At 45.8% G+C, this 27,928-nt stretch overlaps 2 protein-coding genes and 1 long non-coding RNA gene across 3 annotated transcripts; 1 reads left to right on the top strand and 2 right to left on the bottom strand.

The window, feature by feature from the left end:
• Window positions 1-689: 689 nt before the first annotated feature.
• SIAH2 (siah E3 ubiquitin protein ligase 2) lies at window positions 690-10,198 on the bottom strand. Its single transcript, XM_061371587.1, has 2 exons — window positions 9,773-10,198; window positions 690-2,161 (listed from the first exon to the last, which is right to left on the bottom strand). Exons 1-2 carry the CDS (start codon window positions 10,148-10,150, stop codon window positions 1,604-1,606), a joined length of 936 nt encoding a protein of 311 aa, XP_061227571.1. The 5' UTR covers window positions 10,151-10,198; the 3' UTR covers window positions 690-1,603.
• LOC133222145 (uncharacterized) lies at window positions 5,270-7,047 on the top strand. The gene is made up of 2 exons (XR_009728209.1): window positions 5,270-5,504; window positions 6,997-7,047. It is a non-coding gene; the product is annotated as an uncharacterized LOC133222145 (long non-coding RNA).
• A 6,611-nt stretch (window positions 10,199-16,809) lies between the features above and the next one.
• MINDY4B (MINDY family member 4B) lies at window positions 16,810-27,386 on the bottom strand. The gene is given in 12 exon segments (XM_061371395.1): window positions 16,810-16,962; window positions 18,496-18,732; window positions 18,842-19,105; window positions 20,141-20,213; window positions 21,058-21,128; window positions 21,651-21,716; window positions 22,173-22,338; window positions 23,032-23,123; window positions 24,471-24,590; window positions 25,408-25,560; window positions 26,407-26,450; window positions 26,593-27,386. Coding segments are annotated over 12 exon segments (1,575 nt in total). The 5' UTR covers window positions 26,729-27,386.
• Between the last annotated feature and the right edge of the window lie 542 nt (window positions 27,387-27,928).

The raw sequence follows: 27,928 nt of genomic DNA on the forward strand, positions 1-27,928 counted from the left end.
ACAAAGAGGTTAGAGTAATTCCTTGGGAGGTCTTTTTCTGTGATCAATTCCACATTCTCGAGGCCAGAACAAGTGTTCCTTTGCTGATGCAGCCCTCATTCTCTTCTGGCTTTTCTGGGAACTACCACCAGGCATACAGGATTGTCATAATTCCAAGGAGCTCTTCCCTGGAGGGATACAGTTAGGACTGTGTGTTATAATTATTTACACAAAGCTTCATCTGTTACTTTACATGTAGTTTTCCACTACCATGAGGCTTCCTACCGCTAAATAACTCAGTGGGTGTATCACCTCACAACCTATTGCCTCTTCCAAGTGGCAGGCATCTTTATATTCAGCAAAGCCAATATGTGGAGCTAGTATTTTTCTTGAGCAATTCAGACAGAAGGCACTGGTTGCACAGGGAGAGCTGCAGCAGATTCAGCTTCAGTGACAGACTGTGATTTCAGTTTGCACGAGCCAGGCTGTTGCTATTGCCCCTGGGACTCGGATCCAGACTCGGTTCTCCTGCTTGTACTGCAGTGTGGCCCTCTCGGGCAGCAGAGCTGGGGACAGAATGGGGACCTCACTTGGGTGACCTGTCTCTTCCTGGGGAAGCCCAGCAGATCCAACCAGGCAGAGTGCACAGACTAACCAGGAAGCAAGAGCTACCGTCACGCAATCACGTTAGCACAGCATGCTATGCAGTGTAGTTTTTGCAAAATATTTATTACAAAATAAAAGTAAATATGGCAACAAAACTTAAATAGCAAATGACATGACACTGGCCATAAAACTCTCACTATATTGTTAGTCTTTTACAATAATCAATAGTCAAGTATGTCTCCAAGGAAAGCTGCATGTGAACAGCTTATTACTATATTCTTGGCTCTAGCTGGTTTAGATGCATTGGATGTGTGCCTCCTGCTCTCACCTGTATCTGCCTGTGAGTGGCTGTGCCATGTGCTGGGCTCACTCATTCCCCTAAAATGGACAGGAGCTGGCAGTTCCCACACTGTGAAACCTGCCCTGCTTTATCCCCACCCCTCCTCCCCTTTTTTCTTTCAAAACCCCAGCACATGATCCAACACCCATCCCTTTTTAATAAGGTAGCAGGAAATAGAATATCAACACTGAAGTACCTATTGTTCCCCTTTGAGTCACCACCTCTCTTGTGAGAGGTTGCTTGAATTTCTTTCCCACCTACTAAAAACAGTTATTAAAGCTCACCAGTGAGAGAGCAAGTCTGTGTTCCTGCTGAAAGGGCTTTTGGGTGTGCTCCAAACAGGAATGCAGTCCTTCAAGTCTCTTAAGCCACATGTCTAATGGAAGCACTCCTTAAATAAAATATAATTAAATTAAGAAAGGTGACTGCGTGTGGGGAATCTTCCTAAGGCACCCAAGAATTCAAAAAGACCTTTTCTCACTCATGTTACTTATAGGACACTCTTGTTGCTCTTCTCTCCAAAGTTAAAAATGTTGGCTAGTTAGGAACCTTAGCATACACAATGGCATAGTTGAATATCATTAAAAAAGAAAAAAAAAAGGGAAGCAAAAGAAAACCATTGGTGAACATAAAGCACTATGTCCAGACAGCCTAGGTTTCACTAGCTATGCAAACACATCACGGACAACATGTAGAGATAGTCACATTAATGCCAAGGTTCCCATTGTCAGCAAAAAGGTGTGCTATAGCTGTATCAAAAACTAGGCAGTCACTGTTCAGAATGGCTGCAGATACCCCGTCGTGGATGGAGCGGGGTGTTGCTTCCCACGTCAGCCGGCGGCGGTTGCCATTCAGCTCCAGTCTATAGGCAAAGTTCTCCGCTTGCTTACGGGTGCCAATGAGCAGCACGATGGCAAAGAACTGCTGGTGACCTTCGTACTTCTCTTGTTTCTCCAGCACCAGCATGAAGTGGTGACCAAAGCACGACTGCATCATCACCCAGTCAACTGCCCCTGGAAGGTTAATGTCTGTGGCAAGAAAAACGATGTCTTCTCCCTGAAGGGTGGTAATGCTTTTGTGGGCATGCATGAGGTGGGACATCACGGCTTCCAGGGATCCCTGCCATTTACAGGAGGCACCAGGGCATGGACAGGAGTAGGGACGATACTCACAGATGTCTTCGTGTTCTGGCTTTTCTGTGTGATGGAGTGTCAGAGAGCAGCCTGTTGTAGCATACTGGAAAAAGACCAAATACAAGCTGTCAAGAAAGGCACCAGCACTTGTGTTTGCTGCTCCCACCTGGCAACTGGAAACACAGGTACTCAACCAGAATTCTTGTTCTCTTTGCAAATTTTACATTAGATGCTTCTATTTAGCCCCGGATTCAGAGCTGAGCTTTACTTATTTTTGTTTCCACTTATAAATGAATTCTTCTTGTCTTTGTGTAGTTGGCTTTTTTTGCTAATGCAAGCACTTAGATAAAATGGAGTATAAGGCTGAGTTGTAGTTAGATTTGCTGTTGTAGTTAGATCTGATAGGTCCAGATCAGCTGAAGTGGTCCTGGTCTGGATTTTTCTTTTCTTTAAAAAGAACAAAGGATTCTAGTTTCAGCAAACAGCAACTAGAGTGAAGTATTTTTAATAGATGTACCTTATTACCATCACAGAGCAAAAACACTCCCATTAAATTCAAATGCAGATTCTCCATAGGTTTTTTTAAACACTGGAACAGTTTCAACACTGCAATTGTGAGAAGTGGAAAGAGGATGACTTCTCTAAGCATAAAGCTAGCACACAAATAAGTATCATCTAACTTCTTTTAATGTAATTGGGCAACTTAGAGGGTTAATTTGCTTAACCAGCTGAGGCTGCTTTTCCTTTTTCTGCAGTCAGTTCAGTTGTCCACACTGACCACTCTGCTTTCATGCTACTTTCACAGAGACATAAAGGTCTCTTCTATTCTCCCAACCTGTAGGTATCAGTAGTGATACTGACATTGCTGCTACCACTACCATGCAGGTTACAACATGCATGCATGGCTGCTTACAGATGCTATGACACCTCCTTGAGGACAGATACAACCAAGCAATAAATTATTATTTCTGGGATAATATGTGTGCAGGAAGTTTCAGCTCTAAATGCCAAGATACAAATCACCCATTGCTGGCAACAGGGTGCTAGGAATACTGGGATAGCAACTCAACCTTCTTCTGAAGGAGTTTGGTTTATAAGCCATAAAGTGTTAATGTGAGCCTTCACTTACAGTGTCTGCCCCTGCTGCTTAATCCTGTGCTAATGGCTTTATTGCAGGGAGCTTAGGTGGAACAAGGCATCGTCCTGCAAATGCCTGGTCTGCTGTGCCTGATGCCCTGCTGCATAATGCAGCCACGCAGCTATGTGCATGCTTCCAGCCCCACTGGCCTGCTGGAATTTTCAGGGTTCATAGCCCTGTTTAACACTTCAGTCACACCAGGTGTTAGAGAGCAGCTCCAAGTCTAACCTCATTAAGAAAACCAGTAAGAATCTACAAGCTGCTGATTAAGTGAAACCTGATGTGTATGGGAAAGTGACCAGTGATGACTACAGAAGGGAGAGTGTAAAAACAAGATGAGCAAACAGTGGTAACTTTCCCTTCATTTTGAGAAGGACCTCCTTTTGTATGCTTAACCCTTTGCTGTGGGTTTCATCTGATAAGTAGCCCTACCAGTGGTGGAAGACCATGAAAAGCAAAAACTGACATGCTGTCTTCATACTGCTTGGCAAAGGTCACTGATCTTCATTATACACCTAAAAAGCCTCCTCCGTCCCTCCCTGTGTAGAGGTTATATGATACCTTTGAGCTACTTGGCCTGTGCACCTTTTCTACCCCTACTGTGTTCTTGAGACTGGCAGCCAGGGCTGTGCACAATGCTAGTAGTGCAGGTGTGCCACTAATGCCTGGGCTGGCATGACTGTTTTCTGCTTTTTTATTGTCCTTTTCATCATTTCTAGAATTCCAAGCTAGAAAGTATTATGTACTTGTTTTCACAGTTTAGTTTTAGTTCATGGTTTAGCACTGTATTCTCCTTCTAAAAGGAAATTATCAGCTTGGAACTTGTCACTACATACAAGACCTAGCATGCCTTGTTTTTGCCACGTATGTCACTGTGCGTGTGCTGCTCTGAGCTTCACTTTGACAGTATAGCTTTCTGAGTGTCCTAAAGCATTTGGAAAACATCAGTTAAGCTTGCAAGTGCTCAGCAGAAGTAGGCTGGTATTATCAACCCTGTAAATGAAGGCAGGCAAGAACACAGGATTAAAGTAACTTGTCTGAACCCACATGGGAAATCAGTGGCAGAGCTAGGAACAGACTGCCAAGTTCAAACTCCTCCTGCTCTAGCCACCAGACTCTCCCTCTAGTGTACAAGCAGCTTGAGATACAAGTAATTCTGGAAAGAAGAGGTCTGCCTTCTCCTGTATGTGTGTTAGCAACATTCAGGGACCCAGCTAGGACTGAGACCCTTTTGTGCTTTTCCCTCCTCCAGTGCTTCATAAAACATCTGTCTCTGCTTTTAAGATCCCTCCATCCTCCCGAAGCATTTACTGCAGTTTGGGCACAGATGCTCAGCCTAGTCTAGCAGAAATCCTGCAGAGCTCTCCCAGGGATGCACGGTGAGGCCCTGCCCAGACAACAGCAAGACTCCATGCTTCCCACAGCCTCGCACAGGTGAAGAAACAGGCTCATGCCACAGCCAGCGGCCTGGCAGAAACCACTTACAAACTCTGCTCTGCCAGCAGTGCTGGGTCTGCTGTTACTGCTCACCTGTGACAGGACCAGTGAATGTCCTGTTGTTTCATATAGAGATTGTGAGCTCTTTGTGTATGTGCAGGCAACATGATGTAAGCAGACACCTGTGTATAATGAGTATCTGTTCAACTGAAACCAAAACAAACTGCATTTTTATCAACCTCCCCTCCCTCTTTACTAGAGTCTACTGTGTGTTGAAAATAGGAAGTGTGATCTCACTCAGGTTTAGTAGATCTCCTTAAAATCTTTAAAATGACATAGGTTTTTGGTTTTTTGTTTTTTTAATAAAGCTCTTAATAGGCCACAGAGGCAGCACTGGACAATATACAGGAGTAAGTCTGGATACAATAACATGAACATCCAATTTCTGTTTGGAAGTTGTTTGCTTACATGGGAAACCTGTCATGCTTTCTCTTAAACTAATGGTGTAGCAGCAGTGGTCTAAGGACGTAAGGTGGTTCTGGCTACCTCCTACTACTTACTTGTCTAAACAAAATTTTTAAAAGTGATAATTTAAGACTTGCTTATATACAGTCTTACTGTGCTTTCCACTTTCAAACACAATGTTGGTCATGAGATGCAAAAAAACCTTTCCACAAAGCAACGTCTAAGAGCACAGTATGATGAATTTACTGGATTCACTTTTCTTCAAAAGGACCAGAATCAACTGGAAACTCAGAAACATGGAAGTATCTCCAGTTAGAGATGACTATGACTTTCGGAAGACTCTCTTCATGCGAAGTATCTCTCCCAGCTTCCAAGATGCAGAGCATCACCGCTCCAAGGAAAGCTGGTGAGAATGGGGTTTCAATCCCAGAAAAAGCCCGAGGTACTTAATTTTTTTTAAATGTATGCAATAACTAGAAAAGTAATTTCCTTTAAGTAAAACTTATTGTTAGATTGAATTAATCACAACAGTGAGAATTCACTGGTATACTTATGAAGCAGGTTTGGGGTTTTTTTGGGGTGGTGATGGATTTTTCTTTATTTGTTTAATATTTATTTCCCCATCACACACTGCTAAATGCCATCTATACAGCTGCCCAGCTAGGCTGCTCTCAGGGTGTAAAAAACATTGAACTTGCTACTGGATATTCTTTACTTAGTGCTGGGCTGTTTTTTGCCTCTGTATGTTGGAGGCAAGTTCTAGTTCCCTGAAATGCAAGCTGTAACTGCCTGCTGTTTTACACAGGGAAGATGAGGAGTGCTGGTCCCATGTCATGCCAAGATCACTCAAGCAGTTTGTCAAACCCTGCCGTAACAGGCTAGCAAAACATGGCAGGGCACGGATGTCAGCTTAATGGTCGTGGTTACAGGAGGACTGCGGTTCTGCTGGTGACAAAGGAGAACACTCACAGGTCTGCTTGTTTCCGCATAGATTTTTGATGAAGTGGTTAACTTGAGAAACACCTCCCACCCCACACTGCTTGGTTAGCCAGGTCATGGTTCCAAGTTTAGCAGTTAATGATCACAGCATACCTCACCCAACTGCTGTGAAAATAGATTCTGGTGTCTGTTCAAGAAGCTCCCATTTCATAAGATTTATTTTCTTTTGTAGTTCATATACGACAAACGCCACAAAGTTACAGAAGGATCTATGTCCAAATTAAGGCAGCTTCATCATTAAAAAGCACATCTATATTATTTTCCACTTGAACTTATTTAAAAGATGAAAGAAAAACAATTCATTCCTTTTGGCACTCATTAATTAGGAGTTTTGAGTGTGTTTGATGTGCATTTTATCTTCCACAGATTGCTTACAGCACTAACAGGCATTTTATATTTTCAGTAACTCTACTGTGACTTTAAGATATAAATCCTCCTATAGATTTTTTTTTTTTCCCCAGAAGCCCTGTAATGCACAGAGGTGCAATAACAATTCACAGTTGTCTCTAGAAGAGCAGGGACCTCCTCTGGACAGACCAGCTCCTCTATTTGTTCTTTCACATTTTCTGAAGCTCTGACTTTCCCCCCTTTCTCTCTCTGAAAGCTTATATTGGGTTCCTCTCATGTGGTGAAACCCCCAGGTGAGTTAGACCAGGGCCAGGCCTCAGTGAGCTGCTATGTGCTGCTGCAGAGCAGGGTGGTTCTTGCCAAAACCCCTTGTGCTGCTGCAGCACCTGATGGATGCCCACTGCTGAGGGACATGGTGGGTCACGTCCCTGCTGGCTGCCTGTGACCTACATAATACTGACTGAGAATTACAGCCCTGACAGCATGTCGCTGTTTCTGGGCTCAAAAAGTGAGAGTGAAAAGCATTAATGTGTGCTAATTTCAATTTGCAGCTCTTGGGAACAGTGAAAGCAGCAGAGCAGGAATTGCTCACAGCAGAAAAAGGCCACATAAAAGAGAGGGTGTGTGAGCAAAAAGGAGGAGAGACTTATTTACACCTCTGTGAGGAGCTTCTGGATGCCCAGTGAGTGAGGGGTGGAGAACTTGGAGCGGACGCTGAAACGCAGGGAGGATGCATGCTCCAGTGTGGGTTGTACCACAGCCTGGTCTGGGATGCGGGGCTTCAGGAGCATCATGTTTTTGGGGCCATGGTCTGAGGTAGGCCACTCACAGGCGCAGCTGTGACCACTGAAGTGTGTTATGGGGGAATCTGGCATCCTGCAGGCAGTGCTGCCTGGCTGTCCCACACACGCAGCTGGGGCCAGGGACTGCTGCCACCCCTGCCTGCACTGGCATGTCACTGGGCAGCAGGGAGGTGCAGCACACTGACCACTGCTGGGTCAAAGTTACTCTCCAGCTCTACCAGCTGTTAACTCGCTTACAGGCACTGTACCAGGAAACCAAACCAAGTCCCAAGCTCGGAGTCCACAGTCTCCTGCCTGTTGCAGCTTCCAACGTGCCAACCAGCACAGCATAAAGCACGTGCTGCTCCTTGGGTTATTGCAGAGACCACCAAAACACTACCAGGTCAGAGCCAAATCTCTCCCAGTCTGTAAACAAGATGCTGATCCCCAGCACTTGGGGATAAGCTGGTGGGACTCCTGCCTAGGGGTTTGGCTGCTGGAAAAACTGGCATCCTGTAGGCAGCAGAGCTGTGGCTCAGACAATGAAGGGTTGTGAGGACTCTGCTCCATTTCGTTTAAGACAAGCAGGGAATATCAGCCGCCACAGATGAGACTGACCCACTGCACCTGTGTTCAGCAGAGAGGACCGGTGTCCCACCACCATGCTCCATCTGCTATTGCCACCTCCCAGTTAAGGGTGAGCAGTGAAACAGCCCCACACTGTCAAAAGCTCTGCAAGTCGCTGACAGCCATCACATCCTGTGACCCAGCCAGCCCTGGGTCAGATGAGGATCTTGCCATGGACCACACTGTGCTGCAGGAACTGACACAGACAATTTGCTCTGGAGGTGCTGTTACTCCCTGTGCATCCTTAATGATGCTCCTATGGGCTGGCTGGGGACAGCTGCTCAAGGGACTGGGTTTTCCAGGTAAAGGTGGAATAAGCCTGCTCACAGCTCTCACTGTACCCATTCTGGCCACGTTGGTCCCACTGGCAGCCTGACCATAGCGCCTCACCTTGCTATGCACAGCTCCTATGTTAAAACTTTGTTCTTATATTCTACATCAGCAACAGTTCCAGCAGTTCCTGTATCATCTGTCCCTCCGTCGCTTCAGCTTATGTTTTTAAAGTGCTTTTGGTACTACAGAGGTACAAGCATTGAGAGGCTCCAAGAAGACATAAAAATGACCTGCTCAGCATTGCCTGCATGTACACATCTGCTGTCCTGGTTAACGTCTATTAGGAAGGATGTGTACAATAGAGCAGTTCACTTAGTTCTTTCGAAGTACAGACTCACTAAAGAGAAGAGACTTCAATGTTTAATACTTGGTATAGTATTAAACTATGCAACTCTGCAACAGAACAGACCTGAAAACAGAACAGACTTGAAAAAAAAGACTTATTAAGGTATTGTTACTGACCTGACAGCTTACCACCCCCTGTCCTTCCCAAGGAGGGCTGCAGGGAGCTAATAAGAGAGACACAAATAGTTTCTGTTGCCTCCATAAACCACTTGTTAATGACTGAGCATCAGCATAGGTTAAAATAACTGTGGAGAGGGAAAAAAAGGTTTAGCTTTTTTATCTACTGGTTGTGCCAAATACTAGGACAACGTTTAGAGCAGGATTTTCAGTGAATGAGAAAGAAGCATTACAAGTGTTGCTTTTAAAGGCTGGTGGCACTCCCATCATCTTGTTTCACTTTAGAAACCTGCAGACTCATGAAATTGGGTAATGGAGACCAGCAAGCACCTCCCTTGCTGTTCAGTGTTTATGGTGGGGTGGAAATAAAGGAAAGAAGGGGATACAGACCGGCCAAAAATTAAGGCTTTGCAGAGCTTTGCTGTCTGCAGTGGCTCTGGATGAGTCCCACATGCTGTTGCCAGAGACTCTCAGGGTATCTTTGATATAGGCACTTTTAATATCATTGCGTTCTACAAACTGCCAAGCGAACCTTCATTGGATAAAGCTTAGAAAGCTCCTTAAAGTCTTCTCATGAGCTGCAATATTTCTCTATCACATTAGCAACAAAGGCAAGACATGAACCCACCGGGAAACTCTTCACTGGTGTGCTCTCCCCTCCTCGGTGCCTTCAGCATACAAATCCGAGGCCACCGCAGACCCAAATGTGACGCTGTACCTACCACAGCTTGTTTACAGCGTTTTGGAACTGACAGATTATTCACCCTGAAAGAGTATCTCTCGGCTGTTCAAAACAAAACCACTACGTTTCAACGCCGTGTTTATACCGAAACGCCCAAACCGGTAAGCTTTTCCACTGGCAGTGGGGACTCAATGTGACTGTGCGCAGCCAACTTTTCCGATGAGAAGTTTCTCTCCCTTCTTTTGACCATTGTGCTACCCCTCTTTTTTTTTTTTTTGTTTTTTTAATGAGGGAAAAGGGTGTGTGGGGATAGCTTGAAGATTGAGGGTAGGGAGGTGGGGGTAGAGCTGGGGATATGTCCTGCTGGGCCGACCGGACACCCCCACATTCCAATCCCCTTGCCACCTTTCGCTCCCCCAGAGCCCCCACTCCTCCCCTTACCTTGCAGGGGAAGAGCACGGCCGAGGCCACCTTCTCCATGGCAAGGTTCCGGATGCTCGGGGTGAGGGAGCCCCGGCAAGTGGGACAGAGGCTCAGCTTCTGCCGGCATTGATTGCAGACCAGGTGCCCGGCCTGACACTGCAGGATGGGCGGCAGCACATAGTCGAAGCAGACCGGGCACTCGAAGAGCGAGGTCAGTTCGTGGTGCTGATGCGGAGGAGGAGGAGGCGGCGGGGGGGGAGGCGGGGGGGGAGGAGGGGGCGAGGAAGCCCCGCCGGGTCCGGGCAGGACGGCGGCGGGCACGGCGGGGGACGGGGTGTGCTGCTGCTTGCTGCAGGGCTTGCTAGCGCCGGGGCCGGCGGAAGACGGGCGGCTCATTGCGCCGCGCCACCGCCACCACCATCGGGCCGCCGGAGGGAGAGGGAGCGAAGGAGGAGGCGGTGCTGAAGCGAGCAGCGGCTGCGCGCGGCCTCCGCCCCGGTCCCGGCATGCTCCGGGCGGCGGGAGCACGGGGAGGGGCCGTTACCCTGGCAACGGAGCTGTCCGCGGTAACGGAGCCCCCACGGTGCTGCCGCCCCACCGCCGGCCCTCGCGCGCAAAGCAAGTGCCGCTCCGAACCCCGCCTATCGGCCGGAGGAGGGCGGCGGCCCCCGGGGACACAGTCGGCTCCGTGTGCAGGGGTTGCGCTTGGACCCTGGTACGAGGGTTGCTGGCCTGTGGAGGAAAGGTCTGGAGCACGAGGCTTATGAGGAGCGGCTGAGGAAGCTGGGGGTGTTTAGTGTGGAGGAGGCTCAGAGGGATCTTATCTCTCTCTACGACTAGCTGAAAGGAGGATGGAGAGAGGAGGTGGCTAATCTCTTCTCCCAAGTAACAAGGGATAGGACAAGAGGTAACGGCCTCAAGTTATACCAAGGGGAGTTTTAGACTGGTTATTAGGAACAATTTCTTCACCGAAAGGGTAGTGTGATAAACACATAAATGTATTGGCTTTTGCAAATCATAGGTGTGATTATGTGGATATAGCTGTATGTATAGTTTACAATAACAGGAACAAAGCTCGCTAAAGACACAAGATTAGACAACAAGTTAAAAATGGCCAGAACTCTTGAGCAAAACGGAGTCACATAGCGAAAGAATTTGTAAAGGTAAAAGAAAGGGGGGGGGGCTTGATATAAGAAAAGCTATTGCCTGAAAAACATGAGTTAAAGTACTTTTTAGCTTAACTTGGGTTGTAGAAAGAGAACAGCGTTTATGTTGTAAGTCTGTGGAATGTAGTGGCTGCGCTAAAGCCGAATTAATTGTTTCACACTAGTCTTCTAAAGTATCTTTAGTTTTAAAGAACAATGTTTGTGTTGTAAGTCTGTGGTGAGATAACAGGATTTAGTGGCCCCGCTAAACATGAATGAATGATTTCATACCATCCTTCTACTTATCAGTTAGTTTAGAGACAGAGCCTCCCAGACATCTGCTAGCTTGGGATACCCCTTGTCTGCCTTTCCTGCAATAAATTTTGCAGCAAGGTCACACTGTTTTGAATCTTTGCTAGTTATTAGAAGAATTGCAGATATAGCTGGTTTCAGCTAGTTGTGTGATTGCTGGGGCATCCAAATGTGCCAAAGGTGAAAAGTATACTGTGAGGAAGACTGCTTACTTCATCTTGAAGACCCCTACTCACAAGAGGAAGACTACTTACTTCATGCCCAGGACCCCTGCCCACAATCACCAGAGAGCAGTGTGCAGATGCCAAGAGGAGGGAACTGATGATAATAAGTTCTGGGATTTAGTTATAATATTCCCCGCTTATATGCGGGAATTATGAATATGCATGTAACTAATAGTGAAAGTATATAAACCTGTAACAGATGCTAATCACTTGCGCCTCTGGCTACAGTCATGCACCCAGTGCTGTTGCTTTTGCTTTAGTGACTTTGTCCCTCAGTAAAACCTTTACAGGAGTGAGTTCGTACCTCACAGTAGCCAGGCATTGGAACAGGCTTCCCGGGGAAGCGGTGAAATCACCATCCATGAAAGCATTCAAAAAACACGTAAATGAGGCCTTTGGTGACATGGTTTAGTGGCGGACTTGGCAGTCCTGGGATAGCAGTTGGACTGGATGATCTTAAAGGTCCTTTCCAACCTAGTTTGATCATGCTAGATGATTCTGAAATTCTTGTAGATGGGTTGCACTTGGCCTCTTGTATGTGGTTGCTCTTGGCTCATTGTACGTGGAACAATTTGATTCCTTAGGTTGTAAAGCTGTTGAGACACTTGGCATAGGCATATGAGTGTGTCTTTTGAGATTAGACAATTAATATTCATAGGCCTTGAGATTCTGGTCTCTATCCTGGAGTGCCGAGTCACTTTCCCCCAACCCCAATCCCACTGCCTGGTGTGAAAACAAGGCCAGAACAGTCATGTGGTCTTGGAGAAGACTTCTTACTTGGTTTGTGGATTTTTACATATTCTGTAGTATATGTAATATATATATAATATATTAATGGGGAAGGTATATATAATATATATTATATATTAACAGGGAAGAGAAAAAATAAGAGCCTTTTCACAAATAGACTAGAATAGTGGGGATGTTTATACAAATAAAATATACTTTTTCAGTGCTTTCAATAATACAGGGTAATTTAAAAATACATTATTTAAGCTATATATGTGTATATATAATGTGTATATATGTATTAAATCTATATATATTTTTAAAGTCAGAATGTAGCCACCCCAGTTTTTTTATTAGCATCTCCGAAGACTCCTTTTCAACATATAGTGTACTTTGGATACAGTGCATTTCTTCTGCTTGGGATAAATGGGAGTGTACCAGTTAGACTGAGCCAGTCAAGTAAGTTCCCAAAAGGTACTGTAGACTTAAATTTTAAACTAACAATAGCGTGTGTTCCTTTAACATAGCAGAATAGACCAAACTATTGTAACTTATTGTAACTTACTAACATGTAGAGAGAAAGGAATGACGGGGCTGCCAAGGGGAAGGAACACCATGGGACTGATAAAAACTAAGAAGACAGTAAATAAGACCAAAGATGGCTGACAGGGGAAGAAACATCATGGGACTGATAACAACCAAGGAGACAGTAAATAGGACCAAGGAAGCCAGCTTTCAAGATAGCAGTGGCACCCAACGTGGGGTGAGACTGGAACAGAACAGAAGCAAAGACATACCAACTGCTAACTCAGCACTAGGACCTTGCGAGTGTGCACAAGCACCGAGGTCATTCAGTAAACACAGTGAGGAAGACTGTTGGTGACTGCCAGAGACCCCCACTCAGCAAGAAAGCACACACATAATTAAAATGCAAATACTATAATTAGTTCCTGGATATGCTGTAAATATGCATGAGTATGCTAAATATATAGCTGCTGCCAGCAAGAAATGGGTGTGCTCACCTTTGCAAAATGATTCGTGTGTGCACCCAGTGCTGTGATAAAGAATGCCTGCTTTCTAAAACTCCAAATTGAGCCTTAGAGAATTTCTCCAACTGACTTTTATGGTAGCAGTACAAGGCTGGCACTGGCTTCTCCATCTACTGATCCTCACTAACAAAGACACCAGCCTCTGGAGATAACCATAACCTGGCTTCCTCCAATGCCATAGGCTACTGTGTCTACACTATTGGAATAATTGCTTGCAGTATAAAAGATGATTTGTAAACCAGTGTTAAGAGAAATAAGGTCTGCTTGTCTTCTCTGCAGTTTCAGAGCTCTTCAGATGGCTGATGGGTGATTATCAGCAATTAGATCCACGTAGGAGAGGGACCTAATGATGGATGTTTGAACCTCCCCTGAAGGTATGTTTCTGTGGAGGGGAGGACAATGGATGGGTGGCTGGGAAGGAAGTGGCAGCACCCAGCCAAGACTTCCAGATGCTGGCACATCCTGACACCTTCCCTGCCTGCCAGGAAAGTTAACGGAGAATTTATCTCCAGAGGCAGTGTGTGGTCTCAGAAGCCTTTTCCTTGGAGTAAAAACCTGCAGCTTGTTCGCAAGTTGCCAGAGGCTCTGATACCTTTTTTCCCCTTGAGACTGACTCATTGGATCACAGAATCAGCTAGGTTGAAAAAGACCTTTAAGATCATCAAGTCCAACCATTAAGGGTGCCGAGATGTGGCATGAGTTTCATTTGCGTGTGTCTGTATTTGTTGCTCACATTCTTTGCCAGGTAGCCCCTGATGCCCCCAAATATTCCTGTATTTCAGGGCATGAGGACACCCCCAAGTATTTGTGGGATGCATGTGGGGTTTTGAAAGGTGTATTTGTCTTCTGCAAAGAAATTTCCACACTAGGAGTGAAAATCTGTAGCTGTTCTCTCTGACATGAGGACAGAGCTTTCTGAGGTGCTGGAACTGTGGAGGCTTTTCAGACAAGTTTGACTAATAGCCAGATCATACTGTTATTGCTTCTTATTTTTAAAGCATGCATAAGCATGATGTTACCTTGCAGAAATGAGCAAGGGCTTAGTTCTCATTGAGGGAAATCAGCAGCTTAAATTTAGCCTTGTACTGCAAGGTTATAAAAAGACATGAAGATGTTGGGGGCAGAAGTATTAAAGCCTGAGGGAGGTGGTGGGGGTGTGTGTTTCTGCAGTCTGGTGCAGCATGGTTTCTCTTCCTTTTTCTGTCTTTAGCAATCAGACAGGCATTTGCCAAACCTGGTCTTGTGAGCAGGACAGGAAGCAGCACGGTGTGAGTGAGCAGGGGCCAGGGTGAGAGACAGGTTTCTGGGGGCAATGGCATAGCTGAGGGGATGGAGTACTCTGCCCCTGCCTGTGCTGGCAGCAAGTCACAGGTGCAGTCACGGCAGGACAATGGGCTTACATGGACTCAGGAGCCCTGGGGCCCCTCTCTGCAGCATGAGCCAAGAGCCAGTGCAAGCAGGGCCAGATGCAGTGACTGTCCCCATGGTGTGTTGGGAGAAAGAGGGAGGGCAGTGCTGCTGCCTTGCCATGGAAAACAACTCTGGAAGGCTGGTCTTTTATCTCTGTAGTAACCTGTTTAGCTATTATACAGCATATATAGCCTTGCAATATATGGCATTGTGCTGGGTGACCGAGCTTTATTGGCATTTACCACAGAGTTTCATTCATTCATTATTAATTATTTGCATAAGTGCATGATGGTATTCCCAAGTTAAAGTCAGTGCTGTCTTGCAGCGTCTTGTTGCAAGGCCCTTGCCTCACCATGGGCTCTTCTCCACCCTCTTTCTTGAGCAGTAATTAAAGGTGGGCAATGACAGCTGCAGACCCCCACATTAGCTTGCTAGCCAGCAGGCTCTGTGCCCCAGCCAGGCTGAATCTCAGACTCATTGTGACCACTTCTTCCTTTCCATTTTTTTTTTTTTTAAACCAATCTTCTAGATCACTTGCTTGCAGAAAGGTTTATTGTTCTCAGTACAGTTGTCATTAGCAACACAGCTTTTGGTATGACTCATAGGTCTTTTTTAGGTGATGTCTATAGAAAAGGAAGCAGAAAGGAATTAACGTGAGTGAGGAGTGATTGCCCTGCCTGCGTGCACCAGGCCCCTGCAGGGTACCAGGACTTGGCCACACTCAGAGTAGGTAAAATTGCTGAAACATAGAATTATGGTTAGGTTGGAAAGGACCTTTAAGATCATTGAATCCAACCATTAACATGGCACTGCCAAGGCAACTAAACCATGTCCCTAAGCACCACATTTACCTGTCTTTTAAATCCTTCGGGGATGGTGACTCATCCACTTCCCTGGGCAGCCTGTTCCAGTGCTTGACAACCCTTTCCATGAAGAAGTTTTTCCAAGATCAAATCTAAACCTCCCCAGGCACAACCTGAGGCCATTTCCTCTTGTCCTGTCACTTGTTACTTGGAAAAAGAGACTGACTGCCCAGTAGCTACAACCTCCTTTCAGGTAGTTGTAGAGAGTGATAAGGTCTCATCTGAACCTTCTTTTCTCCAGACTGAACACCCCTGGTTCCCTCATAAGATGTACTCCAGACCCTTTACCAGCTTCACTGCCCTTTGGACATGCTCCAGCACATCAATGCCTTACTTGTAGTGAGGGGCCCGAAACTGAACACAGCATTCAAGGTGTGGCCTCACCAGTGCCAAGTATATGGGAATTATTACTTCCCTAGTCCTGCTGGCTATGCTATTTCTGATATAAACCAGGATGATCTTGGCTTTCTTGTCCATTTGGGCACACTGCTGGCTTTTGCTCAGCCACTGTTGACCAACACCCCCAGGTCCTTTTCTGTCAGGCAGTTTTCAGACACTCTTCTCCAAGCCTGAAGCACTGCATGGGGTTCTTGTGACCCAGTTGCAGGACCTGGCACTTTGGTTTGTTGGACCTCAATATAATTGGCCTTGGCCCATTGATCAAGCCTGTCCAGATCCCTCTGCAGAGCCTTCCTACTCTCAAGCAGATCAACTCTTCTGCCTAGCTTGGTGTCATAAATTCACAGCAAGGAGCACCTCATAAGGCTCTTATTTTGCCTGGGTTCCCATGTACAAGCTGTGCTTCCTTGCTGGTGTGCAGGATGCAGGGTAACTCTGTGAGCCAGCCTGGCCAGGGACCATGCTTGAGCTGTTGCTGGAGCAGGAGAGAGACCGCTTGCAGAAGTCACAGCTGTGGAGATTAGGGAGGAAACCTTACTCATTGCAAATAGCTAAATCAGTTGCACCCACTGCATTAAATAAATCAGATGCACACAGTATTATTGATGCTCAATATTGATTTCATTTCCACTGCACTCTTAAGAGACACCTTGATTTCTTTAACATATCTGACATGGGAGGAAAGCAAATTGCCACCCTTTTTCCTTTTTCTGCCAGCTGTCGTGGGAAGCAGAAGAACCTGGAAAATGTGTGCAGCAAGGCAGTGTTGCTAGTAACTGTTCCTCGCCATTGCAGGCTTTCACAGTAAGTGCAATGCCTTGCCGAACAGGACATTTGCCCAAGGCACCAAAGGTTGTTTCATTGGTGAAAGTTTTTCACCTCCAGACCACAGTGTTTGGTGGCTTTGGCAGCAAGTGGGAGATGCTAGGACTCCTCAGAAGAAGGGATCTGTCCCATTCCAGCTGACGGTCGCGCCTGCCCACTTGGTCCTGATTGCCATCTCCACAGACAAATGCCTCTTCCCTGGGCTGCTTGGGTCTTCACTTTGGTCCTTTTCCCAGTGATGCGAATGAGTATCTGAAAAGGAAACACAAGTAAAAAGAATGTCTAAAAAAGCCAGCCCCTCTCAAAAAATGTTTTAGGACAGGTTAAAAGCAGAGCTGGCTGGATTGCTGCAGGTGTGCTGCCTGCCCTTGCCCCAGGAGGCAGCTCAGGGCAGCACCGACACAGCCTCCCCAGGGGCTGCCTTCCATGCTTGCGAAATTCAGGCACTATAAATGCCGCTCACAACTCCTTCCACGGTATGTTTGCATATTGTTTTTCTGAACAGGTGCACACTTCCTTATCTATGGCCACACTGTGTATCACGACTGTGATCTTGATTTGCCCTTCTTTCCTGCACATTTAGGCTTTACTTTGATGTTTTTAAGTTTCTTACTTTAAATGCTGTAGTGAAAGGAGAGAGAGGAAAAGAGGCTGGACATTCAGAAAGTAAAGGTAAACGGTGCACAGTGGCATGGAGAAAGTTAGATCCTAAATACACAGACAGGTTCACAACCCATTTGGTGTAGTTCACTGCTCTGGATATGAATTTAAAACTTGAGGGGAAACATGATGGCCATGGTGGCACCCACCTGGTAGGCAGGAAAATACAAACTTAAGTCTCAGTTAGATACTGAAAACAGGATGTTCACCCACCCTGCATGCCAGCACTGCTGCCTTAGGGAATAGTTTTATTCAAAAACTTTATTTAATCATTGAATGATTAAATAAAATTTCCTGTTGCATTTAATCTTTGCACTTACAGTAACATCCTCCTGGGATTTGTTCCATGTGATTGGAGAGTGTATGTGGGTTTTCTCGCTCCTACTAGTTGTTCTGAAACACTTGGTCAGCTGGTCATTCATATTGAACTGATGGGGGCATAATAATCACAGGAGGTGAAATGGTTTTAAACAGTATGTCCATACTGGATATTTAACACAGAAGCAACAGTTACATCCTGTATCCTGAAAACCTGTCATTCCTCCAATAAAAACTCTTTGTCCGTGTCTGAGTAAAGGAGAAAACGGTGAAGTCCTGAGTGGCCCCATGGTAGGACAAGAGTGCAGGCTGTGCCCTGGGGAGGGGAGCTTGGTGGCTGTCCCCTGCACACACCATGGGTGGGATGGACTCTGTTCTCCTGGCAGCTCACCCAGTGCCTGCCCACCAGAGCCCTGCTCAGCCCCTGGCACTGGGGAACAGCATGACCTCAGCTTCACCCAGTGCTGAGCGTCCACTGTGCCCAGCTGTGGGCTGAGGAGGGGTGCCAGCCAACTAGAATTTACACAGGGACTTGGGAGTTATTACTTCTATAACAAATATTTCCATAGCTCTTCCCAGCAATGGGCCACATGCTTGGAGAGCATCACCCCTTCCGAAATGGTCGCGGTCCTTTCAAAGCCAGGTTTTTGCTTGTGTCTTTTTATACTGTTGTTTGGAATAGATTTCTCACATTCCATGAAAGGTTAATATAATAGATACAGTTTATGTGTATGTATGTTAAATACAGAACATTGAATTGTATGTGTAAGTAGACTAACCTAGCTCTACACATACATAGTTCTATGCATGGTCTCTATGTGACATCCATACCTCATATCCTTGTGGTAAGCTCGGGTGCATACCTATAGTTAGGTGGGCTGTTTTTGTCTGCTCCAGCTGCCCATTGTAGAAGTACAGGTGGAAGACTTTCTCCCTTTTCCAGTCGGAGAGGATTTGGCTGTCAGTGCCAAAGAGAATGCTGTGCCTCCCAGTGATGCTGCACAGCCAGATGGGCAGACGCGGTGTTCTCAGCCTGGGGCACACCTGGGGAGAAAGAGTAGAGCCTTGCATTGAACATAGCCTTTGTTCCCAAAACCTTGGTGTGTGGACATCAGGTATGGGCCTTCCAGCCACAGGCCATGCCAGCTCTCACCTGCTGCTCCTCCTGTGCCCTGCTCCAGCGCAGGTAGCCCACCGAGCCCCGCTGCCGCCATGCCTCGATGCCCTCCCCTCTGGGCCCCAGCTCCTGGCTGCCATCAAGCTCATGTGGGCTTGCTCGTCCCGTTAGGAGGAGGCTGAGCACGGCCTGCAAGGAAACAGCCCGTGCCATGCTGTGAGGCAGCAAATGCCCTTCACAAAATGGTGGTGTGGCAGCTGCACCCACCCTGAGGGGTGAACCGTTGAGCCACAATACTTCCTAATAAATATATCTGCTTACTCTGGTCTCCAGTAGAATATAAAACCATATCTGCTAATGCTTACAGATATCTGCTGGCTTTGGTCTGGCTCAGGTAACCACAAAATCTGGTGATTTTGGTCACAACAGAGTTGTACAGCTGGCTGTTGTATAACTGGCCATTGCTAGATCCACACTTTAGGCAAAAGCCCTCAGACTGTATTTTTACCATAGATCAGATTTCACTGGGGTATAAATGGGGCCCTGCTGCAGGGGAAGAGTTGAGTCTGTTCTCCTCAAAGCAGTGGGTCTGCAGTCAAGGACTCTCTCTTAGGTCAGGACACCGCCTGAGGCAACTCCCTGAGGTTGAAGGCCCTAATCTTGACTGGTGAGTGAAATGCAGTTTTGGTTTATTCCCTGCAAAACTTAACCTTAAGTCAGTCATGTAGTATTTGATTTCACTTGGCATCTAGAATCTGTAATTTACTAATACTGGAGCAGTACATTATTTTTTATTAGAATAAATTTCCTTTCAAGCTTGTAACCTACCTAAGTCAATTTTGTGGGCCTCTGTGATGGTGACTAATAACATGCAAAACTTTGAAATCTTGCCTAAGTGATAGAAAGGGTTATGTGTGTGTACATATATATATATATATAAATATATATTAAATATACATATATATTCCTTTGGACATAAACTGTTGACCAAGTCTGGGACACCAAGTCAATAAGGTGTATCATTGCTTTTCTCTTATGAGCGAAGTGCCTGACTCTTCCACAACAGGGAGCTGGTGTCCCACTGCCAGCTCTGTCTTGTCTGTCATGAGCAGAGGAATGCCAGGTCTCCTGTGGCTTTCTTATTGTCATCGTCATCATCATCGTCATCCCTTTTACAAATGGATTGTCATGATTAAAATTATATTTTTCTATTACCATACACTCCCCTTTATCCCTCCTTGGATTAACAAGTGAGATTTTTTTCCTAAATCAAATGTAAGAATAATAAAATAAATTAAAAAAAAAAAAAAAGTGGAGAAATGAGGCTAATCTTACCTGTGTACAGGTAATGTTTCCAAAACTGCATTTCAACAGAGGAGTTGCGGTGCAGTCTAAGTCTTCTTGGACCCTGTAACACCAAACACAAAGTGTTACAGTAGCACCTGGATCAGTGCCTGAGGTGAATGCTATACCTCATTGTTTGATTAACAGGAAACAGGAAGAAATTCCATGGATTCTATCATTTGTCTGTGCTGTGGGCACAGCAGTGCTGTCCTGACACAGCAGCTCTATGTTCAACCAAAGCTCTTGTGCTTCAGATCTCTTCCTCTTAAAATCCAAATCTAGTGTCAGATTTACACCCCTACAGACAGAGCCGGGGTCACCCTTGGTGTGATTTCTGCTGAAAGGCCTCGATTACAGCCCAGGCATAGCCTGAATGCAACGATTTGAAGTAGTGGTGCAATTTTTTGCTAGAGTAGCTATCATAGTGTCACATTGAGTCATGTCTTATACTGGAATAAATATGTCTCTTTCTAAAGCATTAGATGTGCCTTTCTAAAGCATTATTACCCAAATCTAATTGTGCTGGGTTTAGAAAGACCCTATCAGGCACTTCTGCCAGCACAGTCACACTGGCAGATTTTTTCCCTCTTTAAATGAACTTGTGATTTTCCTGTGTAAGTGTAATTGACTGTGAAGGTGACAGTTGCTGTCAGTGAGATAACTCCCAGGTTTACACAGAGCATTAGTTTTGCTGTGCTTGCAAAGGGTTTCTCTCCTCTCTGCTGCCCTCCTGGATGTGCAGATACTCAGGGTGTACTATATTTGCATCTACAAACCACAGCCGTCAGTGTCTGCATCTGTCCCTGCTTTTTCACATTCAACTGAGAATGGACATTGAAGTAAAACAAGGAAAAGACATCAGAAGATATAACTAAATTAGAGGAAAAAGTGTAAAAAATTAAATATACCTTTCAAGTGTCCTTGAGAAAAGTAAACTGTATAAAAAAAGGATCACTCCATGACTTTGTTCATCTTTGAACTGGAAAAAGAAACAATCACAGGGGGTGAATTACAGGTATGTGATGTTTAATTGAAACAATTCATCTGCTTCAATACAACCCGAGGTGAGTGTGTTGAGCTAAATGAATAAAATGTTACTCCAGAAAGATTTTATAACTAATTTTGATGAATAGGATCAGGTTAAAGAAAGGAAAGATGAAACTTTCAGTTAGTGCCTTAACTGGTCTTGTACACTTTTCCCCCAGATTTTTGCTAAAAAAACAGTATTTGCAAGAAGCCATATTTTATATTTAAGTAATATACAAAATGTCCCTGTTTGCCTGGTGTTTGTGGACTGGAAGAGCTGAAATTGATGGGTGAAGTGTGGGGATTTTAGTGGAAGCAGGATCATTTCCTATAGGAAAGGCTAGAAATGATTTATGGACTAACTGCCTGAAGGCAACACTATTGATATCCATAAGGTCTGCTTTTGAATGGGAAATAAAATGTACACTAGCAACAAAATAAGTCGGAATAAAGCTAATATCCAGCCCATACTTACGCAGTTTATATGGCCAAGGATAAACTCCTGAGCTGCTGCTTTCTCAGAAAACTCAAATAGATGGATCTGTTGGGCAGGAAGGTAGGTGAAGATGTTGTAAAGGAGGCATTAATTATATCAAACAGCTGAGCTTTTTAAGCCAGTGTTTTCTTTAGACAAACGAAGGGATGGTGCAGGATTCTACTCTGCTGCCTCCTAAACCCAGGAGTTCAACTCTATACAAAGAGTTACTAGAACAGCTTTACATTAACTGTTTTCCCCTTTTTGTGAGAAAAGACAGTTCAGCCTTTAACGAAAGGGAACAGCAGCCCCTCTGCTCACCTAAAGCCTCTACAAGGAAGCAGAGGAGTCTCACAGGCTGCAGCTGGGACATGGGTCCAAAGTGTTCACAGTTTGTGCACACCATAACTTAGGGAACAGGTTTCTGAGATTTTATGTTTCTTGATTTAAAAATTTCAGGAGAATTTAGTTAAAAATTTCTTTAAAGAAAACCCTGTTTGCAGAAGACATTTTCATACTCACTCTTTCTGTGAAGTTGTCGGCTTTGTAGTCGCTGCTGGGCACCACATGGATGGCTGCGGTGACAAGGCAGATCACGGCTCTCTCACCTCCTCCTGCTGCCCACAGGGTGTCTGCCAGGGCAGCTGCCAGCGCCTCCCCTTGCTCCTGTCGGCTTACTCTGCACAGCCTGCAGTGCAGGAGGCAGAGGCATGGGGCAGAGAAGATGGGTCCAGGAGGTCTGTGCCAAGGGCCCATCCTCGGGGGTTTTGACAGACCCCCCAGTCCTGGAGTTGACCTTGAGTGTGAATAGGGCCCTTCCCAGCAGAGGCTGGATTGAACCGCAGATGCCCTGCCCTGCCTATCTGGTGTCCGTGAGGACTGTGAAGCCACAACAAATGCCCATTGTCCTTGAAATTTCCACTCTTCTCTTGGTTCTGTTGCTGCTGCTTGTAAGGATATGCTTCCCATGTGCTGGGAGCAACATGTGTGCCATGGGGGTTTTGTCCTGGCTCTGGGGGTCCCATGCGGGTATCCCAGCACCAAAAGCTGAGCTTTGCCTTCTCTCCCAGTGCTGCCCATGGTGTGGGGCAGCTGTGCAGCACTAATGTTATCCATGTGCTGCCATAGGCTGTGACCATGGTGCCAGGAAGTGGGACAAGGGAGCAAGCACCATTGTTACAAAAACAAATGTCTTTTGGGGGAAAAGCCTTGTCTGGAGTCAAATGAGGCTTTTCTCCTGGGTGCAAATCCCTGCCTGTAGCTCCAAACCTGAACATGGGTCTAGTTCAGTTAAACATAGGGGCTGGTGCTAGTCTGTCTCAGTTCAAATAATGCAAGAAAATAGTTTCCATATGTCCCAGGGGAAGGCTCATCTTCTTACCTTTCCAGGTGAGTGTATTCTGTGGTTCTCATGAAGAGCAGGTATTTGATGATGTACGCTTGTACAGCCATCAGAATGGCTCTTGCTCCCCCCTAGAAACAAAAAGATGACACTCCCTAGTGCTGAGGGGCCTGAACTAGCTCCTGCTGTGTCCATCTGGAAATCACTGCAATCCCTGGTCAGTGTGAGCCATCCCAGTACCCCTGTTAGGAGAGTAATACTTCTTTTCTCCGTGGGAATTCAGAAGTGCTACTGACAGCTCCTGAGATGAATAGAGAAGCAAATTGAAAAAGACCTTATGTGCCTAAACCCAAGAAGCCTTTACACAAGAAAAGACTCCAGGGTGGCCCTGGCTGTGTGCCTATGGGGAGGACAGATCCTAGGCAGGGGTCCTTCCCTTGCAGCACCGGAGCTGCAGGGAAGGGCTCTCAGCCCCACGTACCACGTGTGCCTAGAAGCACCATGGCTTGTTTTTGCTTTCCTCCAGCCACTCAGCAAAGGGACCAGGGTCTCAAGGCAGCATGGGGCTGACATGAGGCCATGCATGAGGGTGGCCATGCCTGCTCCCCATTGTGCTGGTGCCTCACATCAGGGCTGTCATCCTCTATGCAGTCACAGAGCCTCTGAACTCAGAGTTTCACCTGCATTTGTAAAGAGCATGTTAACTTCTTGGTGGATTAAGGGTGTTTACAATTTTAAGCGTGTATCTTAGTCTTCCGTTTTTTTTGGGGGCAGTATTATGTTGGTAAATAAGGAAGAAGAAAACCTCCCTCTTGAAAATGTAGGTAAATTCACCTGTTTGATTTCCAGGTGGGGTAGAAAGAAGTACGTAACTCTACCCCAAAAGAAACAGGCAGATACTGCTTATTCATGCCTACCTGCAACAACCCACTGCTTCTCTATTAAGCCTTCACCTTGGAAGCATTTAATACCATGATATTTAAAGCTTGTGTATGCATTGTGCGGCTGAATCAGAACAGTTCATCCCACTCCCAGACACGCTTCAGTTGCCACTGTGAGGGCAGCTGGAGGCTTGCTCAGGATGGCCGTGGACCATGGCTGTGGTTGGAAGCCCCCACAGTCTGCCTGTGGAGAAAGCTCAGTGGGCAGACATGCAGAGTGTAAGGTGCAGGCGTGCAGAGCGCAGGGTGCAGATGTGGAGAGTGTGCAGTTGCAGGCATGCAAAATGTGGGGTGTGGGCACGCAGTGCGTGAGGTGCAAGCATGGCATGCAGATGTGCAGAGCACAGGGTACAGGCATGGGGTGCCGGTGTGCAGAGCATGGGATGCAAGCGTGGAGTGCAGATGTGGAGGGTACAGGCTTGCAGGACATGGGGACCAGGCATGGACACTCCTGAGACACCCAGCACTGACTGCCAGCTCCTGTTAGTGGCTGAGACACTGGGGAGATGGTGAAGGTTGCTGTGCTGAAATATTTACCTTTTCTGTCTCCAAAGCATAGGCCAGGTCAGAGTATGGCTCGCGAAACCTGAAACATGCTTTTGCCCATTCACAGCTGAAGAGCTGGAGCACGTTTCCAAAGAGCAGCTTTCGCAGCTTCTGTTGAAGAGGAGAAAGACAGGCTGGGTTCAGCCCCCTTCACATCCTGGCGTTGTCAGCATCAGAGTGGCCTTGGGATACAAGGCCAGCGCGTATGCTCACAGCCAGAGCAGTGTAAAGCTGTCTACTGAGAATCAGGCCCCACAAAGCAAAGGTGATGTCTGTGCTTAATGTAGTCACTTACTCCTCTCCGCATTTCAAACAATCCTGGGAAATGCAATTGCAGTATGTAAATAATTTACGTTTGGATACACTACACCTTCTGGAGGAAGACCCGGACTCTTGAGTTTCTCACTGAGTTTGTGCTCAAATGCCAAGGACTGGTTTGGTGTGGGAGGTCACAGGCAGTGAGGTCAGCACCAGAGCCCATTCTGCCATTACCTGCAGAAAACTCCTGAGCTCCTGGCCAAAGCTTTTCATATGGGCAGGGGCAGCAGGCACTCATTAGTGCTCTAAAACACAGGTATTTGGGTGAGAGTGGAAATCTCTCACTGATCTCCTGAATTCCTGCCTCCCATTCTGAGGCTATTCAATAGGAAAGCACCAAAAAGAAGGGAAACATTACACTTTGTCATTTGACCTATTATCTCATGAGAATTATAGTATACCCATTTGAGGGTTGTATTGCAACCGTGTTCTCTCAGAGTTTCATAAATAAGTGATTACAATTACATACTTCTGTTACAGCTAACAGAAGGCTGCAGCCTTCAGCCCAGCAATATGCTGAGCCTTCCTCAATGCCAGGTAAGGTTCCTGAGTCTCTTTGTTTTAATGAGATTAAATTACAGCTCATGCGTAACTCAGCAGGCCTGCTCACCATTGCCATTTCCAAGGAGATGGGCTGGCCGCCTGCGTCTGGAGAGATCAGTAGGGGCTCAGGGATGGTGGAACGGGGCAGAGGCACCGGTGGCTGCAGGCCTAAGGGCTCTCTGGCTCCAGGTACTCCATTGCCAGTGCTGCCACCGCCTTGCTGGATAGAGAGAGGAGCAGACAGGGAGTCATGCCACAGCTGCTGCCTCCGTGGCTTGAAAGTTACCCCCTTCAGTACTCCCAGTGGGATTGGCTTGTGGAGAGGCAGGGAAGGGGAGTATGTGCTGCCAGGGAGCATCAGTATGTTTGTCCTTATCCTGGTTTCAGATGGGATAAAATTAATTTTCTTCCTAGTAGCTGGTACAGTGCTGTGTTTCGGCTTTAGTCTGAGAATAATGCTGATTATTCGTGATACTTAGTTACCAGATGTGGTTAAACCAGGACAGACCCAGCTTTTTGCAAACATTACAAATAGATCCTTACAAGCCAATGATTTGAGTACATAGTAATGTTGTGTTTGTCTGAATTACACGAATAAACTTCAGTGCTTTTCAACCTAAAGACACAGCAGGTTCTCCAAATATTTCTAGTTCAGAAATTTCAGAATGTTACCCTTTTTTCCTGTGTTCCAAAACTGACCATGAAAACTGTTACTTTTAGATAGAAAGGTTAATTTATGTTTGGATACTCTGACACTTTGATTTAGATCAGGAAGACAAGACATTCCTTTAAAATATCTGTAGAAAATGCCTGTTTCTTAAAGGAGGAGCATAAGAAATAAATATCCATAAAGACTGACTTCTGTGTCGCATATATAGATGTGCAATTTCCTCCCTATGCTAATCTGGTGGAACAGTCACAAAAACCACTAGACAAATACAAGATGTTAACTTTTAGAGAAGCCGTTACCTGATAAGTTGAATTGCTGATTTCCAAACTGAAAAGGGAAAATAAAATACAAATTAAAAAAAAAACGAAACAAAACCCAAACCCCAACCCCCCAAACCAATGACAGAGGCATTGCTAGCATGTGAAGAAACAGGAGACCAGCTAGAAAAGAAAACACAAAGGAAGAGAAAAAGCTGTAATACTTGCATTCCTGAGTACATTAGGACCTTTTTTCTGTGGTCGTAAATGTTGTAATAAAGCATAATTTAAAATATGATATTAAGAAAACATCTGGAATTAAAACATGATGATGAAGCTGAATATAAACCTTACCTATGGAAACTAAAAACATTTCTCCATTTGTTTAGATCTGAAATTTTGCTGGTGATCTCCTGGAGCTCTGTCTGTGGCACAGTGTGCTCAGCTTCCTGGTCATCCATCGTGCTCGGGGTGATGCGAAGGGATGTGGGCACTGGGACTGCTCAGGGAGCGGCTCCTCATCAGGCACCCGAATCCCCTCTACCAGCTTCCACTGCCACAATGCAATTAAACTTTCATGAAAGCCTGTCACAGCCTGTGTTTTTCTGCTTGCTGTGTAAGCAGTGTCAATGTTTAATGCAGACAGAAAGCTGTCTGAAGCTGACCACAGTGATGTGTCTGCTCTGTAAGGTCTTGGTGCAGTAGCAGGGAGGGATTTTCCAGCTGCAGGGTTGCAGCTCCCCCTGTGCGGGCTGATCAGAAGCAGGATGGGGTCTGGGTTGTGAGGGCTGGGTGGGTAGTGTGTAGCTCAAGGAAAAAAACAAATCCGACTTAGCAGATGTCTGTGAAGTTGAGCTAATTCACTGGAGAGACAACGCAAAGCAAAATCTATGCACTGATGTTCTTCTGACTTCTCTCACTTCCTGTAGCAAGACTGGCATTCAGGGGTGAGGGTCAGGCCCAGTTTCCTGCTGACAGGGTCATGTAAATCTCATGGTTTGTTCTCTTAGTCTGGGAGAAGGCACTGACTGGGAGTCTCTGAGTTTCAGTGTTTGGTGTTCACCCCTACATCAGCATTGTGGGCTAGTAGTCTAAGCCTGCTACACACCCTTGTATGCATACACCCATATATATATTATATATGTTTGTATTTATATGTATGCACACTGCATGCAGGCACACATACAGGTGCATGTGCCTGCTAACTTATTAGGATATGAAAATATCTGTTTTTTCAAGAATCTTCAAAATATATTTAGATATTTTTCCCTTTGCTATAAATTTATTTATTTATTTATTTAATCATGAACTATGGTAGTAGAAATTAAACAGGGTAAAACTTCTTCAGCTGATGCTCATGGATTACAAGTGAGTCACAGGGCACATGCTGGTGCTCACCCAGAAGCACAAGCTGAGCAGGTCATACTCACCTTAAACGTTACTTTCAGCAGGTCAAACACACAAATATTGCCTCAGTTTTATTTTGCCAGTAAGAAGTTTTTATGTTTGCCTTTGGAAATGGATATGGATAAATATAACAGCTGGCCTCAGGTTTGTGAGTGGGGTGGGACATGGGGGGAGCAGTGGAGCCAGGCTCTTTGGGAAAAGTGATCCCCTGTGAAAACTCCTGAACCCCTAGCCAGGGGCTGCTCTCTCCTGCA

The sequence above is a fragment of the Neopsephotus bourkii genome, unplaced genomic scaffold (assembly GCF_033783945.1).
Source record: "Neopsephotus bourkii isolate Nb327-2 ecotype Australia unplaced genomic scaffold, CSIRO-AGI_Nbou_v1 NB_1574, whole genome shotgun sequence".
Taxonomy (NCBI): domain Eukaryota; kingdom Metazoa; phylum Chordata; class Aves; order Psittaciformes; family Psittacidae; genus Neopsephotus; species Neopsephotus bourkii.

What these genes read in the sequence shown, in the direction of transcription:
- SIAH2 (XM_061371587.1), bottom strand. Translation starts at nt 10,150, where the DNA reads ATGAGCCGCCCGTCTTCCGCCGGCCCCGGCGCTAGCAAGCCCTGCAGC. An exon ending in CCGTGCTCTTCCCCTGCAAG is followed by an intron (nt 2,162 to 9,772) that starts GTAAGGGGAGGA and finishes GTCTTTTTCCAG; the next exon opens with TATGCTACAACAGGCTGCTC.